This window comes from Crotalus tigris, unplaced genomic scaffold (assembly GCF_016545835.1).
Source record: "Crotalus tigris isolate CLP2741 ecotype Arizona unplaced genomic scaffold, ASM1654583v1 scf7180000017899.1852299, whole genome shotgun sequence".
NCBI lineage: Eukaryota > Metazoa > Chordata > Lepidosauria > Squamata > Viperidae > Crotalus > Crotalus tigris.
Genome location: NW_024096711.1, coordinates 1,148,003 through 1,164,697, shown reverse-complemented (window position 1 = coordinate 1,164,697; position 16,695 = coordinate 1,148,003). Strand labels below are relative to the sequence as shown.

General features: G+C 37.4%; 1 protein-coding gene across 2 annotated transcripts in view; it reads right to left on the bottom strand.

The window, feature by feature from the left end:
* The window catches only part of CD5 (CD5 molecule), a 33,537-nt gene extending 17,523 nt beyond the window's left edge, over nt 1-16,014 (bottom strand). For both annotated transcript variants that reach the window (XM_039344262.1, XM_039344263.1), the window contains exons 1-4: nt 15,898-16,014; nt 2,973-3,011; nt 1,752-2,048; nt 128-196 (exon numbers count right to left, since the gene is read on the bottom strand). In XM_039344262.1, coding sequence (XP_039200196.1) covers nt 128-196; nt 1,752-2,048; nt 2,973-3,011; nt 15,898-15,970 — 478 coding nt within the window. In that variant the 5' untranslated portion in view covers nt 15,971-16,014. The remainder of the gene's footprint in view (nt 1-127; nt 197-1,751; nt 2,049-2,972; nt 3,012-15,897) is intronic.
* Nucleotides 16,015-16,695: the final 681 nt, after the last annotated feature.

The window sequence follows — 16,695 nt, the reverse complement described above, 5'->3', positions numbered from 1 at the left end:
GTGAAAGTTCTGCTGCCTTTCATGTTCTTGTGAATGATCTAAAAATAACTATCCAAAGTTGTTGGAAGTCAGGTAGCATATAATTTTAAGTCACTATCACCATCAGCAAAGATTTGGGTTTTCCTACCAAAGGGTTTTGAGGAGGTCACCAGGGGTGCTGTTGTAGGCAAGAATATCGGAGTGGTTTGCACAGGAGCTGAAATGATAAAGATAATCCAAGGTATTTTAGAAAGAAAGATTTCAATCCAAGAGATAAATTTATTTTATTTAGCATAGGGCATATCATACATGGATTAGCAATATATATTAACATTTCACCTAGATTAGTAAAATGAGAGATAGTTTATCTATCTATCTTGCTCTTCAGTACTCAGCTATGATCTGGGTTTCACAACTTGCCAGCAAGTTGAACATTAATTCAGTTATTCACTTTGTCCCTTTCATCGTGCCTTAGCTAGACTTCAACTTTTTAAAAACATATTGAGATTTATTAACTTGTATCCTTATTTTTCTCTTTTATGAAAAGCTTATTATATATTCAACCATTCTTTGGGAAGCGCCTACATAAGATACATCTGCATGAGATTTTCAAGCCACGTCTAGATTAGCCCTGCATCCTGTGCCTTTTTGGTAGCTGAGCCAACTTACTTCAGACTCAACTGGGGGGGGGGGCAAGAGGCACCTCAGGGAAAGCCTGTCTGACAGTTTTGTTCCTCTCCTTCAACAGTGTAGGGAAGTAAGCAAGGATAAAAGTAAGAAGAGTTCTCAAGTGTACAGTCTGGGTCCCTAATATTGGATGCATTATTCCTGTCCACCCATGTCTTTTTTTCCATGGTGCAAAACAGAAAAAGTACCAGCTGATGTGCTATTTGCCATTTCTATTCTTTGACTATGTATATAGGAAAGCTGACATCCAGAATAACCAAATACTGTTTTTAGTACTGCCCATGCTGATGGCCCATTGTATCATTTCCATTGCTCTGGAAAGCTCTGTGCCTTTTTGATATATAAATATATGTTAATGTAGATTGTTGGCCTTAAGTCCTTTGCCTTTTTATTTCTTGATCATATTTCATTCTCTCTGCTTTTGCCTTCCTTTTGTTGTGTATTGCCAGCTAACTGTTTTTGAAGGATGCTGAATTTAAAAAAATAAATGTCAAATTATATTATGTGCTAACTGAACTGAGTGGTGTCTGTGCTTACTTTGATCTGGATATACGGAGTCTGCTGGGTGCATACTGCTGAAAATTACCCATACTTAATGTGTTTTCTTTCTATCTCTTCCGTGCTGAGGGGAGCCATGAGGATTTTTATGGCCACAAGACCTGAGGCAACACATTATGAGGTTGTGATTTGTTTGCTTCATACCCCCAATGCTCTGATGCTGGGAAGCTGGAAAAAAAAAATCTCAGATCCTCTTCCAAATGCTTCTGAAGGATTGTGGAAAGGAAGTGGTGCCAGTGTGGAAGTGCTCACAATCTCTGGGCCAAGGCATATAATGCAGTAACCTTCCTAAACCTAGGTAGAGTGACTGTTCAAGATTCTTGCAATTCCTAAGACAGGCTAGATCCATGTTCTGGCTAGATCCATGTTCTGTCCTCTATGACTGGTTTCCAATCCATGTTCTGTCCTCTATGACTGGTTTCCAATTCAACTAAACCACAAAATCAGTTTCCCAGAGGCTGTCCCCATATGACCCAGACTTTGTTCAAAGACAGCCTGCAAATAGGAAGGGGGTTGGTTGTACATACCTTGACAAACTAGGAACACAGCCAGAGAGGTGAAATTATGGGAATCACAGGCTATGCAGTCCTTGAGAGCTGTCTCGTTTCCTTGGCAGGTTATCAAGCAAGTCTCGTGCTTCTCCGATTCTTCAACATATGGTTGCAAGATCCCGAAGGGGAAGTGGCAACCAAGTTGTCCACAGGCAAGTTCTGCATTCTGCTGTGTAAAATTTCTGCTGTCAATCCTCTTCCATGTGGCTGCATGAAGCACCTCCAGCCACCCAGAACATCTGCAACCTGTACCATTAAGCCTCAAATCCATTTCTGGATAGAAAAAAAAAATGGAATTATTGCGGTCCTGGCAGATACATTGCAGTCTTTTTTCTCTTCCTCCCAGTGCTGCTGGGACTGCATGTGTATGAAATAATTGGTTTGCTTTAGGCTCGATGAGATGGGTGGACCGATTATGGTTTATTTATTAAACCATGGTTAAACATGGCTAGGCAGTGTAAGTGGGATTTCATAGTCTCTAACATTATAGACCTCATGCCTTTCCTTATTATGGAAACATGAAAAGAAAAGGTACCTACTATATTTAAGAGGAGCTGGGCATCACAGCCATCAGTAAAAATGAAAAAGCAAACATTATTTGTCTTGAAAAAGACATATCTACTTGCTTTTTTTCCTTTCAGACAAAATGAAGTCTGAACTGAGATTGCCACATGCTTACCAATCAACATACTTCCCATACTTTCATGACAATTAGATCCGAGTAAAGCTTATGCATATTTACATAATTGGATAATTCCCACCAGACTCAGACTTGCTCCTTAATGAGGGTTGGCATTTTGGTGCCTGAGGCAAAAAATAAACTGGCGCCCCCTCATTCCACACAGAGATGCTACGAAATTAGTAAATTTTATATTTCTACTGCTGGGTAGCTTAAGGGACTCAACAAAGAGACACAAGATAGGCCTTGTGACATAAAGAATATTTTCCTCTATAGAAGTCGAGGCTGGAGGGTGATAACTGACTTTCAATCAACCACCACTGTTTTTGTGAGAAGTAAGAAAGATGACCTTGATGGAGACATGAAAGTTCTGTCACCCAGGATCTTGCCTTACTCTCTACAGTTTCTATCCTTCTGCTGCCTATGTGATTGCTTCCTTTAACTCAGAGGAAAGAGTTAGAGAAGTAGGCTCTGCCCTGACTCAAAAACTGAACCTGGTGATGAAGTAGATTACTAACCTTCAGGATTTCTACTTTGTCCACTGTTACAAGTGACCACTGGGAAAAAAAAAAGAAATATAAAATAAAAAAGTAAACCTGAAATAGGCTGAAGACAAGAATGTGCTAGCCAGTATGCTTGTTGGTTTGATGGTAGTATGTATGCATGTAAGCATTTGCATTCAGCTTATCTCCATATGTTCAGGGTATTTTACAATCATAAAGCACAACAAAGAAAATATAAAATGCGACAAGAAAACTTTGGCTCTAAAATTAAGATAAATATTCATGCAATGTGGTTTTTCTGTTTATTATTACTTCCAAACCTAATTCCAACTTTGTCATAAGCATCTTGCTAAAATAGAATTAAAAAAGAAATTCCCAATAATATCATGTCACTGGCTAAGTTCTTTTTTAAGTAGTAATTTTATTAAAGATTGCAATTACAATAATAAAAACTACTACAAACTTTAAAAAAAAGATTAAAAAGAAAAAATAAAAGGTGGAGAAAAGAAAGGAAAAAGAGAAAAATACAAAGAAAAATAGGAAGGAAAAATAAGAGTATAATAAAGAAAAAGAAAAATATACAAAGAAGTGACTTATCCTTTATCACAAGGCACAAACAATTTTAGTAACTTATCACCTTCTCTTAAATACAACATTTCTTGTTTATAAACTAATCCTTAAACCTTCATCATCTCGGCCCTGATGTCGGCAAAAGTCCATTAAGGGTTGCAACAGATAACAAACTATCTATTGTAACTTGGTTAAATAAATTAACTTTATATTCCTTCCTTTTACTTATAACAGTTTTGCTCTTTAGTCCCTTCAAATAGTTTTCTAGTATAGTATTTGATTTCTTTTCACTTTTTTATTTGTCCCTTTTCACCAAAATTCTTCAAAGCTTTAACAAGTCTCCTTTGCAAATCTAATGTAGGAATGTTATCCAGGCCACTCTCTTACTTTGTTATTTTTTAATTATTAAAGCATCAGTCAGTTTATTTTGTATGTCCGATGTAACATGTTTTTCCATCTTATACTTGAAGCCTGTCATTTTTAAATCCACTTTCAAAGCACTCTCAGTCTTGTCAGGTTAAACTTGTTCTTCTTTCATAGCATCTGTCAGACACGGTCTATCTATCTATAGAGGCAGACATTCTTAAAATTAACTTCTGGATTCATTGTTTAAAACTATCCTTCAGTATGTTCAATGTTAACATATTTTGCTTCATTTTGTAATTGTGAGCTGAGTCTGAGTGTTCTTCTCCTTTAATTATAATCTTTAGTTCTTTCTACTTCCCCCAAATGTCCAATTTTTTGAAGTGTTATATTATGGATGGTCCTTGCTTAATATCCATTAGTTTGGTAACCGTTCAAAATTACAATGGCATTGAAAAAAGTGACTTATAATCAGTCCTTGCACTTATTTTGTAGAGTCCCCATGATCACATTATCACGATTCAGATGTTTGGCAACTGTTGTGCATTTCTAATAGTCAAAGCATCTTTTGGTCATGTGATCATTATTTATAACCTCCCCAGGTGGCTTCTGTCAATAAGAAAGCCAGCAAGGAAAGTCTTAAGTCACAGTCACATGATATCTTGCTTAATGGCCATGGTGATTTGCTTAATGACTATGACATAAAAGGTCATAATATTGGGTGGGTCATGTGATGCCTCATTTAATGATTGTACCACTTAATGATGAATTTTCTAGTCTTATTGTGGTTGCAAGTTGACTATCTGTATTACCTTTTTGAAAAGGAATTTAAACCAAATTTCCCATGGGAAGGATCCTTTATAATTAATTCCAACATTTTATTGCAAATTTATCTGGACCCTTGGGCCATTAGTAACTTTCTAAAATCAAACTTTTAATTGCCCTTTGCCCATTTATTCCATTTTTAATGTCCTTAATCTTGTATTTAAAATTTATTTCATTAAGAATTGAAGAAAACTCACCTGGTGCTGTAAAAATTTGTTGATCCAAAGGTTCCTAATAGTTGGGAAGCAGCTGACAAGCAATTTCCAAAAATGATTAAAAAAGGAATTATGCAGACTTAGTGTCCTCTTAAAGGGGCCAACCACAGTTTGAGCAAGATTCTCCTGATCTCCTTGGGCTAAAAACCCACTAGAGATTATTATCTTGCAGTCTCCTCGTCTGGAGCAGCTGTCTGGAACACCTGTGGGAGATCTCAAGTTCCCTCTTGTCCAGAGAGGAATTATTGAAGAACTGCTCCCTTTGCTAGCTCTTTAGTCTGCATTGGCTCCACTTTTTTGCCATTTCTTCCACAGAACATCACTGGCTAAATTCCAAGTTCTACTGAATGGTGTCCATCCAGGCCAAATCCATCCAGGGTTTACTTCACATATTACAGGATAAATGCCACTTCTGGAAAACTGTGATACTGCTTTTCTTAGGCTCTGTTATAACATGATGATTGAAAGAACCCATTCCCAAAGCTCATCACTCATTGCTTTGCTTCATAATAGCTCTATTAATGTGCTTTTTTCTAATCCTTGAATTGACATGAAAATATATTAGCATGAAATGTACTGTCAATTGAGTTCTATTCTGCCTAAGTAAAGAGGCTCACAAATGGCCCTGTCCTTAATTTTTAATGCAGAACAATTTAAGGGGTGTAATAGGTTAGAACCACTCAACTTGGTTTATACTTCCGTCCACATCACCTCCCAGTGGAAAATGCATCCAGCAAACACTCTCCTTAATGTGTGACAGGGGTAGTTGGATGAATGCAGGTACAAGCCTGGACTAATTATATACCCATTATTTGCCTTTATGGCTGTTCCTTATTCTGTTCTAAATATGACTCTGGTGCATTTTTAAAAGAGCATTAAATGTGTCCTTTGTCCAAAAATGACCCAACAGATAGATCATAGGCATATGACAGAATGTGCAGAATGAAGCAAAGAGTTCTCCTAGAAGACCTATTATATCAGGGAGTTCCTTTGAAGTCTGCTCTATTTGCCTACGAGCATTAAATATCACTCCAAACATCCAAGTAATTCTTGTTCCCTGAGTTTGCAGTATAGCAGGGGTGTCAAACTACCGGCTTGCAGGCCAGATGCATCATGCCGAAACCGTGCCCACTCCATTGCTAGCAATGGAAAAAAAGACGTGATACATCACAACACATCATGTAACGTTGCGAGTTTGACACCCCTGCAATATAGAGTCAAGTATATGACCTCAAAGAAACTACCTCAAACTTGTAGAATCTGTTTCCTGCTCTGGACAACATTCTAGAATAGCCAGCCTCAAAGGGCTTGACACTAGCTCATTCTAATGGAGGAAAGTTTGGGTGGAGTAGGAGATATGGGAAACATTGCCTCCTCCAGTATCCCTCCCTCATCTTATTACTTCCGGCGAACCAATAAAAATATTATAAATGTAAAAGAAATGCAGCTGCATGAAATTCTTCAGCAGTGGGTCCATTGTCTGTTGACGTGCAGAATTGCACTTGTGAAATTCTGTACAATAGTTATTTCCATTGACAGGAATGACTACCGCATAACAAAGACATTTCTGAATGTTTCTGTTTGTGGTTTACTGTGAGTAAGGGACCAAGTACATGCTAGTAGCAAATGGCCAAATGGATAATAATTGCAGTTGTGACCTTGCAGCCACACTCAGAATTATGCAAAATTATGTAGGAGTAGCTCAAATCCCTATCCCATTAAATAAAGATATTTTAAAAACACGACCAAGTAAAGCTCACTGCTGACAGAAGCTGTGGAAATTGCATATATCTATGACAGAGGTAACCCCCCCCAAAAAGCTGGCAGAACCTAGCTCTCATTCTTATTAAATTGGTCTTCTTCGCAGTACAAGACTACAGTGCTGTCTAGCACTTTCTTTTGACAGAGCCTCTTTTTAAAATACAGATCTACTGCTCTTCAAATGAAAGCTACAATAAACCCTTGTATATAAAGAGCCCACATACTACCTGAACTGTGGTTTCTGAGGAAACAGTGGGCAGGTATCTTTGCCGACATCATAGTCCAGGACAAAATGGCCATGGAGAGCTGTACTAGCAACAGGAGAGAGGAGGGCATGCCTGCAGAAGCCTAAAGTGGCCAATAGGATCTAGCTTCTAGCTGTGCATCATGGATCATATCCATGGCACAAAGAATATTGGGAAAAGAATAGGAACGCTACTTTAAAACTTTAAGCTGCCTCAGCTATAGTTTGGGATGAGATAAAGTAGTGTTTCTCAACCTTGGCGGCTTAACTCCCAGAATTACCCAAACAGATGAGATACACCTAGATAAAGGGAAACAATAGGAAGACATTTATTTTAAAAAGAGGTCATGTAGCATCTTCATGCTGTGGCTAGAGGGATGAGACAATGAGACATGTAGATGAGATCCAAAAGCCATGTATGTCAAAATTAGTTCTGTGCACATAGGAGACATCCACAGAGCTATTCAAAATTGAATACTTCTGCACTTTGCTAAAGCTAGCCTGAAATATTTTGTTGCCTCGACCAAAGATCAGAGATTCTTGATTGAGAGTTGATTTTTTTAAAAAATGGAGAGGGTCCTACTACACCTGAAGGCAGCAAGTGAGCTTAGGCAGTTTAGGACATGTGGTACACTGCACTCTCCCTCAAAACTTTACTCCCTTGGGTTATCCACTACTTGGGTTATCCACTACTTGAGATGAAGGTTGCACTCTGTATAATAATAGGGCCGGCCCTTGCACACTGCTTTGAAAGATACATCTATTCTGAAGAGTATGTTTTCAGGAATCTGAGGATTTACAGTGAAAAATCCTAGGGGTATATGCTGCAAAATCCTTTGGCTGATACATAACAATGTGGCCTTTGGAAGGGAGAAGAGAGCAATGCACCATTAAGGGAGAAGAAACAGCAGCTCACTCGTGACAAGGAGAAGCGTCAGAAGGAATCATTTGAAATCCTTTATAAGATGTTCATGGTCTCCATTTCACCAATAAAGAACATTCCTTGGCTTCTTCGGTTTCTTGACCTTACTTACCCTCAAGGATTGACATGGTATATGAATTGAGCAAGTGGGTTATTTGGAAGGATTCGGTTCAGAACCTGTTAATTTTTAGGTGGACCACTCGTATCATATTGGGCTCTCCCGCGCCATTGTTAGCAAGTCGGTTATCACTGCCTAAAAATTTACATAGATATTTATCCATTTATATATCAAATTTGGAATTTGCCCATCTCGCTCACATTGTGACTCTGGGCAGTGTGTAGTTTAAAACACAGAAACCATATAAATATTATGTTCCACTAGGAGGCAGTTAAAACTGGAACAGAATGATTCAAGTTAAAAAGTGGGAGGATGACAGTGAAGGCACTAAACAATTTCCAAGGTTGCATTCTCCTCTGCAAGCCTCAAGCAAGTAAGCAGATCCAGGTCTCCAGATATTTCTGAAAGGCCAGGAGAGTGGGGCTCGCTTCACCTCTGGGGGCAGAATATTCCAAAGGATGGGAGCAGAGAACGTGCTCTTCCTGGACCCCACCAGTCAAATACTTTAATTGGTAGGGTTTGTAAAACGCTAAACTCTTGACAAGTAACAATGACAGCACTTCATATGAAACCCCTATTCCTGCTATTATCTCTGAAAATGAACAAAGCTTTGTTATAGAGCAGAATGAGGCAAAGAGGTATTTGTAAAACAAATGAGCATTTGGGCCACTGAAGGAATATTTCCAGCAATGATTTTCTTAGCAAATTCTTAGTACCTGTTCTTTAAAAATGTGGGGAAAAAATAGTAAAGAAGGGACTCCTGAAATGCAAAAAGGCATTCTGATCAATACCAGTTTTATGGTACACTTGAGTTTAGCAAAAAGAATTTTAAATTTTGTATATGAAAACCCTATTACATGAGAACAATAATGCTTCTACTAAAATTAATAAGAAATGTGCAAATCAAAGATGAAGCTTGCAGTATTTTTGTTGATTCATAGTGTAATATGCGGAAGAGGTTACGTGAAGATGTAAATCACGCTATTTGTTCTGTTTCACTTACTCCGGTTTCAAATGGTTACCTTTTTTTGAAAGAATACTTTGATTAAGGGGAGTTTTCAGGGCACAGAGAAAATGGCATAAGAAAATCACAATGAATGCTCTTATGAAGAGTTCAAATTAGATTTCACTGAGATGGCTTTTATTTTCTTCAGGTATTCTCTCCCTATTACTCACTATTGATTGATTGATTTATTGATTTGATTTGATTTGTAGGGCTCTCAATCCAAAGTGACTCTGGGCAATATATAACCTCCCCCCCAAAAAAAAAAGAATAAACAAAAATAATGACAATACAATGTTAAAAAAAGAGCCATACTTAATTACAATTCTATTTACTTGTCTTGCTTTTTCTGTAGCTTAAAAATAAATTATTGTCCCACCTGTAGCATGCCACAATAATACAGAACAAATATATGAATTACAAAATACATACCCATTTGAAACAAGTGGTTTCAAACACCCCAAAGTGGTTTTTGTCCCACCTGTAGCATGCCACAATAATACAGAACAAATATATGAATTACAAAATACATACCCATTTGAAACAAGTGGTTTCAAACACTTTACAGAAACATGTAAAGTGCTAATGTAACAAACATGGTTTGCAAAGGCCTCTATCACACGGGGAAATTTGGGTTGACTCTGTCTCCCAATAAGCATCCATGTGTTGGCATAACTTGGTGGTTCCATGTGTCTGAAACTATAAAGTCCTGGTGATCCCCAAAGCTGATTCAATCAGACTGTTGCACAGAGAGTCATATTCTGAATGGTTTTCCCCAACCTGATGCTCATCAGTGAGTTGAACTTCAACTACCATAATCCTCAGCCAGAATTCTGACACCATATATAACCTCTCCTCATGAGATCATTGGCCTACTAATGTTCCACTAGGCTGGACATCCACTATTAGAAACTAGCCTGCATCCAGCTTGTTCTTTCAGTTAAAATGCAAAAAGCTTTTAATTCTATTGGGCAACTGAAACCCTGAGCATCATTGGTATTTTTCATCTGCTTCTTTAAAGTTCATATGCTTCTGTGATTTTAATTTTATAAAACTGCTTAAGGTTTTCTTTTTCAGGAAGTAAGCAGGCATTTAAATATGTTTTTAAAAAGTATGTTCAAAATACATAGATGAAGGAAGGAAGTGTATACAGAAAGGAATTGGAATTGGAATTGGATAGAATTCTGGGCATACAAAGTTTTAATCCAACACACTGAATAATATAATTAGTTCCCATATTAATGTTGAGGTAAAATTAACAACAAATAAAAGCATTATTTTTAGAAGACTGCTAAGAACTTTTAATGCATGGCTGATGTGACCTGGAAATCTACTGCATGCACCGATTTTCAGAATGATCAAGTTTTTAACCAAAAAAAAAAAAAAAAAGAAAGTTAATTAAATCTGGGTCACTTTTCATGGAATAGCGTGAGCTTTAGCTTCAGCTATCTTGTGAGTGGCACATTTTTTAAAAAAATATAATTGAACCTGGAGACTCCTGCTATTTATATTAAAATGAACATGCCACAAAAGATGGGTTTTGATCCTTTTGCTATTTCTCCAGATTCAATTCCTCTCCCAAATAGTTTTAGAGCTTGCAAAAGGAACCCAAAAATGGAATGGGGAAATTCTATTTATGAGAAAATGGGAAAATTCTGGTGGAGGTTGAAAAATTAAGTTACCCTATCCCCGGAGTCATCGTTCTGACCTGACCTGGGGATCTCATAATGTTCTCACCTTAAATACAGTAAGAAATCCATGGTCCTTCAGTGGTAGAGCTAAGTGCATTCAAATCTTGGACTTACTGATTTGGTGGGGCCTTAGTTGTTCATCTTTATTACTGCTCCCTTTCTCTCCCATTCTATGCTCTATTGTACAGGTGTTTCTGCATTTCTGGTATAATAGGGAAATAAATAAGCTAGCGAATGTTTGCCAGCTCTGCACCTGTGTGATTCCATATTTATTAAAGCAAGCCTATAACTTTGGTTTCTGAATTCTGACTCTAAATATATTTCCTGGGGAAAAGCATCACTATTGCTATTGCTGGTGCTTAAAAAGGATGCTATAACTTTAAAGTGAAAAGAATAAAATCTACACACTTTCTTGGTCACTTGTTCCATCTATCAATTACATTATATCTATATTAAATTACAAGGAAAAGTGCTGCAATGAATAATGTCAGTGAAGCATGCACACATTGGCCCAGAGCTAGATCTGTCTGCTGGGGTATCTATAGTGGCGGCCCCAAAAGATCTACATGGCAGCCATGATTACACAATCAAAACTCAGCTTTCTTTTTTCCTCATATGGCACATCACTCATATGAAATGGAGCAGTGCTCCAATTGTGCAATTGCCGCTGCCATTCTGAGTTCTCTGTGGACACACCACTTGTTTGCTCCCCATCATCTGTCTGCATCTGCTTTATCATTACTGTCCCCTCTGCTGAGGCCTTGCTCTATGGTCTGGGCTAGTATGTGCATGCTTGACTGACATTACTCATTGTAGCATTTTCCTTTTTAATTTAATTTGTTCAATATGCTGTTGTTTATAAGTACTGAGGACCCTATACAAGACTGCCTTTCATCTACAGCTGGCATAGCTAAGACCACAGCATTCAGAGTGCTCTCATTCAGTTAAAAATGACTGAATGTTGGAGCTTAAAAGAGCTTTAATGCAATCTCTTTTTCTAAAGAAAAGTTAAACAAACCCAAAATGAGAGAGGGAGAGGGGGAGGGGGAGGGAGGGAGAGAGACAGAGAGAATACTTGTGACTAGTTCTTCATGCTGTATCCCAAAGATGCTTTTTGTCCAAAAGGCATCTGGACTTTCTTGGGGTTTTTTTTCCTCTGAAGAACCGAAGAAGCTTCTTGGACGAGAAGTGAAACGTTTTCAAAGAAAAGAATGAGAAAGTCCAGTTGCCCTTTGGAAAAAAACACTTTTGGGACAACCATGACCAGGATGATTGAGAATTTCTATAGACATACATGCTGCATCGCCTCTACAACCAACACACAAATGCTTTTCTTCCCTTTCAGTTGTAGGCAATCACTTCAAATTTTATGGAAAAAAAGAGGCAGGCAAGGAGAGGTGTTGAGAGTGCCAACTAGCACGGAAAGGGTTTAGTGTTTTCGCTGTGACAGCATTTGTTGAGCATTTTTACATTTAAAACCATATAATAGAATAGATAATTCTATCCAAAGTTACATTTTCTATAGAATTTATAATAGAATAGATAATTCTATCCAAAGTTACATTTTCTATAGAATTCAGTGTCTTTGGCCAAGGTGAGTTTCCTGTATATTTTCTCATAATCTAAATTTGATTTTAAAAAATCTGGGCAGATTCAAGCCACACAATGCCTATTCATGCACCCAGAAAAATACATTTCATTTATTTGTCTAAGTTATAGATTTATCAGGTTTTGATAGCCTCAAGTATTATGTAAAAAAATAAATGAGACATTTTAAAAAGAAATACAAATAATGATGCTGCATAAGCGTCACCAAAATTAAGCATAGCAAAGAAACAAACCACTTTCCATTTTCAAAACTTTCTTTATGTGCTATAATTTCTATAGTATTTTTAAAACGTTTTCAGAGACATCATATGGGTGGGAATAAGAGGAAGTTTTACAAATTAGGTATGCATTCCGCAATTATAGTGGTATATATTGTAAAAAAAAATATCTGCTTTTATGTTTTTGCAGTAAAGATCATCAGCTAATGTAAATTTTAGAAAGATAGAATCACACTATCTGAGTTTCTATTTATATAAAACTGTGTTCCCAAAGAATGTGATAAATGGTGTGATAAATATATATCTTTTCGATATAAACATAAAAATTCTCTAAGAAAATAAACATGTCATATATTTTAGAATCTGTTGGCTCCTTAGTGAAGTAGGGCAAATTTTCTGCGTTTACAAAACAACAGCAACAACCAGCAGCTGCAATGGAAATGGTTTATATATATATATACTGCTCAAAAAAATAAAGGGAACACAAACGTATAGGATCCTATACCTTTGTGTTCCCTTTATTTTTGTGAGCAGTATATATATATAATGAAGAGGGATTTTTAAAAAACATATTCAAGGATAGGGAGCTCAAAAAGTAATTACTTTAAATTTATTATTTTAAATAATAATTGAAGCATAATGTTCAGCACGAAAATGCTTCACATTTTTAGTGTAATCATCCATTTTAAATACAATCATAAGACGTTTTACCCGGTAAAGAAAACAGGAATATTTAGCCTCATGACAAAGCAAAGATGCAAAAATCAACATATGGTATTCCCAAACACATTAGTTTATTTGTAGAGAATTATAGGATACCAGAACAACAGCACATTATGGAAAGATTCTTATTTTTGTGCTGAAGTAGGACGAACTAGGCAGTGATATGAATTGAAAACAAAACTCTGAGTTTGAACATGAATTTTTGGTATCCATCTGTAATATCTGACAGTAATAATTGCTTTTATTGTTTTTATATATTTATTGTTTTAGATTGTTATATGTTGCCCAGAGTCACCGTGTGAGATGGGCAGTTCTATAAATTTTATAAACAAACAAACAAACGTGTGTGTGTGTGTGTGTGTGTATGTATGTATGTATGTATGTATGTATGTATTTATGTTACAATCTCTAACATGAGCTACTGTCCTGATTTGGTCCTCTTGTGTCCAACAGGAATTAGAAGTTAAGTTTGTTTTACCTTAAAAACACATTACTATGAGTAACAGTAGTTTTCTCATTCAATTTATGTTGTGACTTCGGATAAGATCAGTATATCAGATAATCTTTTCAAGATATAGTTATATTCCATATATAAAACATGTGTATTCCATAGTTGTGGAATTGTGCCTGCATTGGCATGAAAGGAAAGGGGGAAGGGGAGGATAGGATAGGGTAGGATAGGATAGAATAGAATAGAATAGAATAGAATAGAATAGAATAGAATAGAATAGGAAAGAGGGAAGGGAAGGGAAGAGAAGGGAAGGAATAGCATTAAATGTAAACCATGGCAAGTGTATTGCCGTATAGATTCACTTTTTGCAGGACATTTAGTGGAATCAGTTTGCTTAGATTAGAACTGAAAAAAACATCCTACTTTGCCTTTCCCCCTCCCACTGCAATTAATTAAAGAACTGACTCGATTTCCTTATTCTGGTTTTCCAGTTGTAACCTAAGATCACCCTTCTATCTTCAGTACTGCAGGTAATTTTTCTTTTTTATTTACAATAATTATATTCGCTGGGTAGCTTGAGTGACTGGTGCAGCCTTCTGCTGAAATACTGATTCTCTGCTAGTCCTGCCAATTTTCAGCAGACACAATTCATGATCTCTAGTTAATTAAAATATAATGAGGGTGTGAACAGATAAGGAGGCATTGATTAATGACCAGGTAAGTGGATATATTAACAGGAAGACAGGTTTATATAGTTCAAAATGAATCAACACTTGGTACAAATAAGTACCAAGAATTCAGCAACAAATCTCTACCCAGACTATATACATATTTAATTACAGCTCAGTTTAATGGCTGCAGTTATATGGTGGGTAGGTCTGCAGCACTCACATAGATTATATCCTGTATTAACTTGTGTTTTCACATCAATCTTCCTTCTTTGGCTAGATTGACTAGGTTGGCTTGTGCTTTTATATTGGAACCTAGATTTCTTTCACCTAGAAAGTGGAATTTTTCAAATCTTCAAAAATGTTCATAGTTTTTAGAAATATAATATAGCTAGTCCTTGACACAGTCCTTAAGTAAATCCGGCTTCTCCCATTGACTTTGCTTGGCTGAGAAGGTCACAAATAGTGATCACATGAGGCCAGGATGCTATAACTATAGTAAATACATGCTGGTTGCCAAACGTCCAAATTTTGATCATGTGGCCATGGGGATATTATGACGGCATATGAGGACCTATCATAAGCGACCTTTTTCAGTGCTGTTGTAACTTGAAACAATCACTAAATGAAAGGTTGCAAGGTGAGGACTAGCTACATGTGCCCAAGCTGAGATTCTGACGTTTTTAGCCCATTATTGACCCCACAAAAGCAGAGCAATCTCAGAGGCATTACATTCATTCACGGGGCCCTGAAGAAGCCTCTCTATAAATATATGCGCCTCATGTTTATCCAATTTTTTTTTTGCTAGAGCTGGTTATTGAAAGTTCTCAGCAATTTATAAAATATTAGCAATGAAAACATAGTTTAAAACAGGTAGCAAAATAATGGAGGTCATTAGCAAGCTAGCCCACCAAGTTTGTGAAAAAAATATAGATAGGAGCAGCAACTGTCCAGCCATTTAAAACTCTTTATGCACATGGAAAATTTAATTGTAGCCTTCTTAAAAATGGAACACTTTAAATCAAGTACTGGGGAATTTAACAGGCACTTTGCCACAGAAAGGAATATCAAAGATAGGAAAGGTGTAGTGAAAACTCCAACTCCAGCTTCCCCCGCCCCCGCCCCCAAGCCCACTACTGTGAGGGAAGGAATCGATGACAGAGCAGAACCTATGAGACAAAGGGCCTTGCACAGAATCGATAATGGAATTCCTGGGCTTTGCACAGCCAACCCAAATTTCTTGCCAGAGGAAGCAAGAAGATATGGGAACACTGCATGCAACCCTCCCAGGAATGGGACGGGTCTAAAAGTTTCCAGATGAAAGAATTCAGTGATTCTTTAGTTTTTTCCCTTCCCCCAAGTATTGAAAGCCCTTCATACGCCCCTAGCTCAAAAAAAATTGACCCCAAGAAGAGTATCAGTCTTGCCTTTGTCTAATTAGATTGAAAGGGCTGGAGCTCAAGCTTAGCAATTGGGGCCTTATAAAAGTTTCTAAGTGATTTCTACTCTCTGCTGAGAGTTGAACTTGTGCAGATAGCGTAGCCTTGTAAAATTACTCACCCCACATCTCCACCAACATCAGTGGGATAAAGTCTAGAAGGTGCGTGGATTTCATTAGTCTGTTCCACCACATCCGATGTATACAAGCGCCCCTTTTCTGTCCTTGCCGTGGCTTTCTGCTACCTGCTATGGGTGAAGGGAGGGGGTAGGGAGATAGATTGAGTGCTTTTCCTCTCCCTCTCCCTCCTGATGTGGTTTTTTTGCGTCATTTCTCAATGTGTGGAGTGTGCTTCACTAGGTGCCTTTTAAAAGACTTAATAGTTTAGAATTGTGCCCCAGCTTCCTTCAACAAGGGATTCACACTATCAGACCACAAAAACATCCACCTTTAATTCTTGCTTGCTTAGCAGGCAAGAATTAAAAGCACCCTATGGGTATCTTTGAGACAGAATGGCCAGATTAGAAAAAAAGAGATGAATTGAATTAGAATTAGAATAACAGAGTTGGAAGGGACCTTGTAGGTCATCAATCTAAGCCCCTGCTCAAGCAGGAGTCCCTACACACACCATTTCTGACAGATGGCAGTCCAGTCTCTTCTTGAAGGCCTCCAGTGATGAAACACCAACAACATCTGAGGACAAACTCTTCCACTGGTTGATTGTTCTCACTGTCAGAAAACTTCTTCTTATTTCCAGATTGAATCTCTCCTTGATCAGTTTCCATCCATTATTCCTTGTCTGGCCTCCAGGTGCTTTGGAAAATAGGTTGACCCCCTCCTCTATGTAACAGCCCCTCAAATATTGGACACTGCTATCATGTCTCCCCTGGTCCTTCCCTTCAGTAGACTGGCCATGCCCA